Source organism: Curcuma longa, unplaced genomic scaffold (genome assembly GCF_044706935.1).
Source record: "Curcuma longa cultivar G26 ecotype Majalengka, Jawa Barat unplaced genomic scaffold, ITB_CL_G26_1.1 contig_27689, whole genome shotgun sequence".
In the NCBI taxonomy this organism is placed as follows: Eukaryota; Viridiplantae; Streptophyta; class Magnoliopsida; order Zingiberales; family Zingiberaceae; genus Curcuma; species Curcuma longa.
This window is the reverse complement of record NW_027433489.1, coordinates 1-1,130: the sequence shown is the minus strand read 5'-3', so window position 1 is coordinate 1,130 and position 1,130 is coordinate 1. Positions and strand designations below refer to the sequence as shown.

Below are 1,130 nucleotides of genomic sequence, written 5' to 3'. Positions count from 1 at the left end.
CTCTACAGGTATTTCAATTAGTATGCCTTATGGAGTGTATGGACGAATTGCTGCAAGATCTAGTGCAGCATACTTCTTTACCTGACTCATTAATTGAAAAGTTGCAGAACCTTTCTCTGGGTACAAAACCTAGGGAGGGGAGAGGTACACTAAGGGTATTCAGGGACCCTTACAAAATATTGAAGGAAGAGCAGGAGAAGCTTAAAAATTCAAAATGACTACAAGAGCAGTAGTTTCTCAAGCAGCGACTGAGGCTGTATCACCCCTATATGAAGATCAAATTAGGGAGTATCGAAGAAATCAAAGAAGACTGCATAATGCTCAGCAAACTGCAAGAAGAATTAGCAGAAGACTGACTGGAGGAGCCACTATTCCTCATACTCTGGAGCAGCAAATTGACCCTCAAGCTCAATTACAACTTTCTATGCAGGAAAGGGCTTCAATTGTTCCTGCTGAAGTCTTATATCACTCAAGAAGGGATGATGCTAATCATCGAGTTTATATGCATCGATCTGAAGAAGCAATTCTATGTGTTGATGGTAACCAGCAAGACAGAACCTTTATACAAGAAGGTAGTTATAACCAGCTGCAAAGAAGTCGTATGCAATACATCCATATTGGAGTATTGCAGGTAAGAATTCAAACCCTTCACAGGCAGGAAGAAGGAACTATGGCACTGTTGGTCTTCCGAGACAACAGGTGGCTGGGAGATCAAGCTATACTTGCTACAATGGAAGTAGATCTAACAAGGGGAAGTCAACTGGTATATATTATTCCTGATCTAATGTTAACTATTGGAGATTTTTACAGGAATATCCAGGTGACTATCTTAACAAGGGGTTATGAGCAGTGGAGAAATGGTGAAGCAAACCTCTTAATCACAAGAGGAATGGTTGGTAGACTTTCAAATACCCCTAACGTAGGATTTGCCTACGAAGTTCAAGGGGTTGTTGACTATCTGACTAGTCATGGTGTTCAGGCACTACCAGGCCGAAGGTATTCAACTTCTCATTTGCAGGGATTGAACTGGATTATAAATCCTACACAGATAAATATCCCTATGCAACCATCGGAGGTAAATAGTCAAAATTTACTTGATGGAAGGATTTCTCTTAGCTTCGGAAACTATG

General features: G+C 40.7%; 1 protein-coding gene across 1 annotated transcript; it reads left to right on the top strand.

Annotated features, from left to right (window-relative positions):
- Nucleotides 1-268: 268 nt before the first annotated feature.
- On the top strand, nt 269-1,126 carry LOC141819077 (uncharacterized; the record flags this gene model as incomplete). Its single annotated transcript, XM_074706447.1, has 1 exon — nt 269-1,126. A coding segment is annotated over exon 1 (702 nt), but the record flags the coding sequence as incomplete, so codon positions are not given.
- Nucleotides 1,127-1,130: the final 4 nt, after the last annotated feature.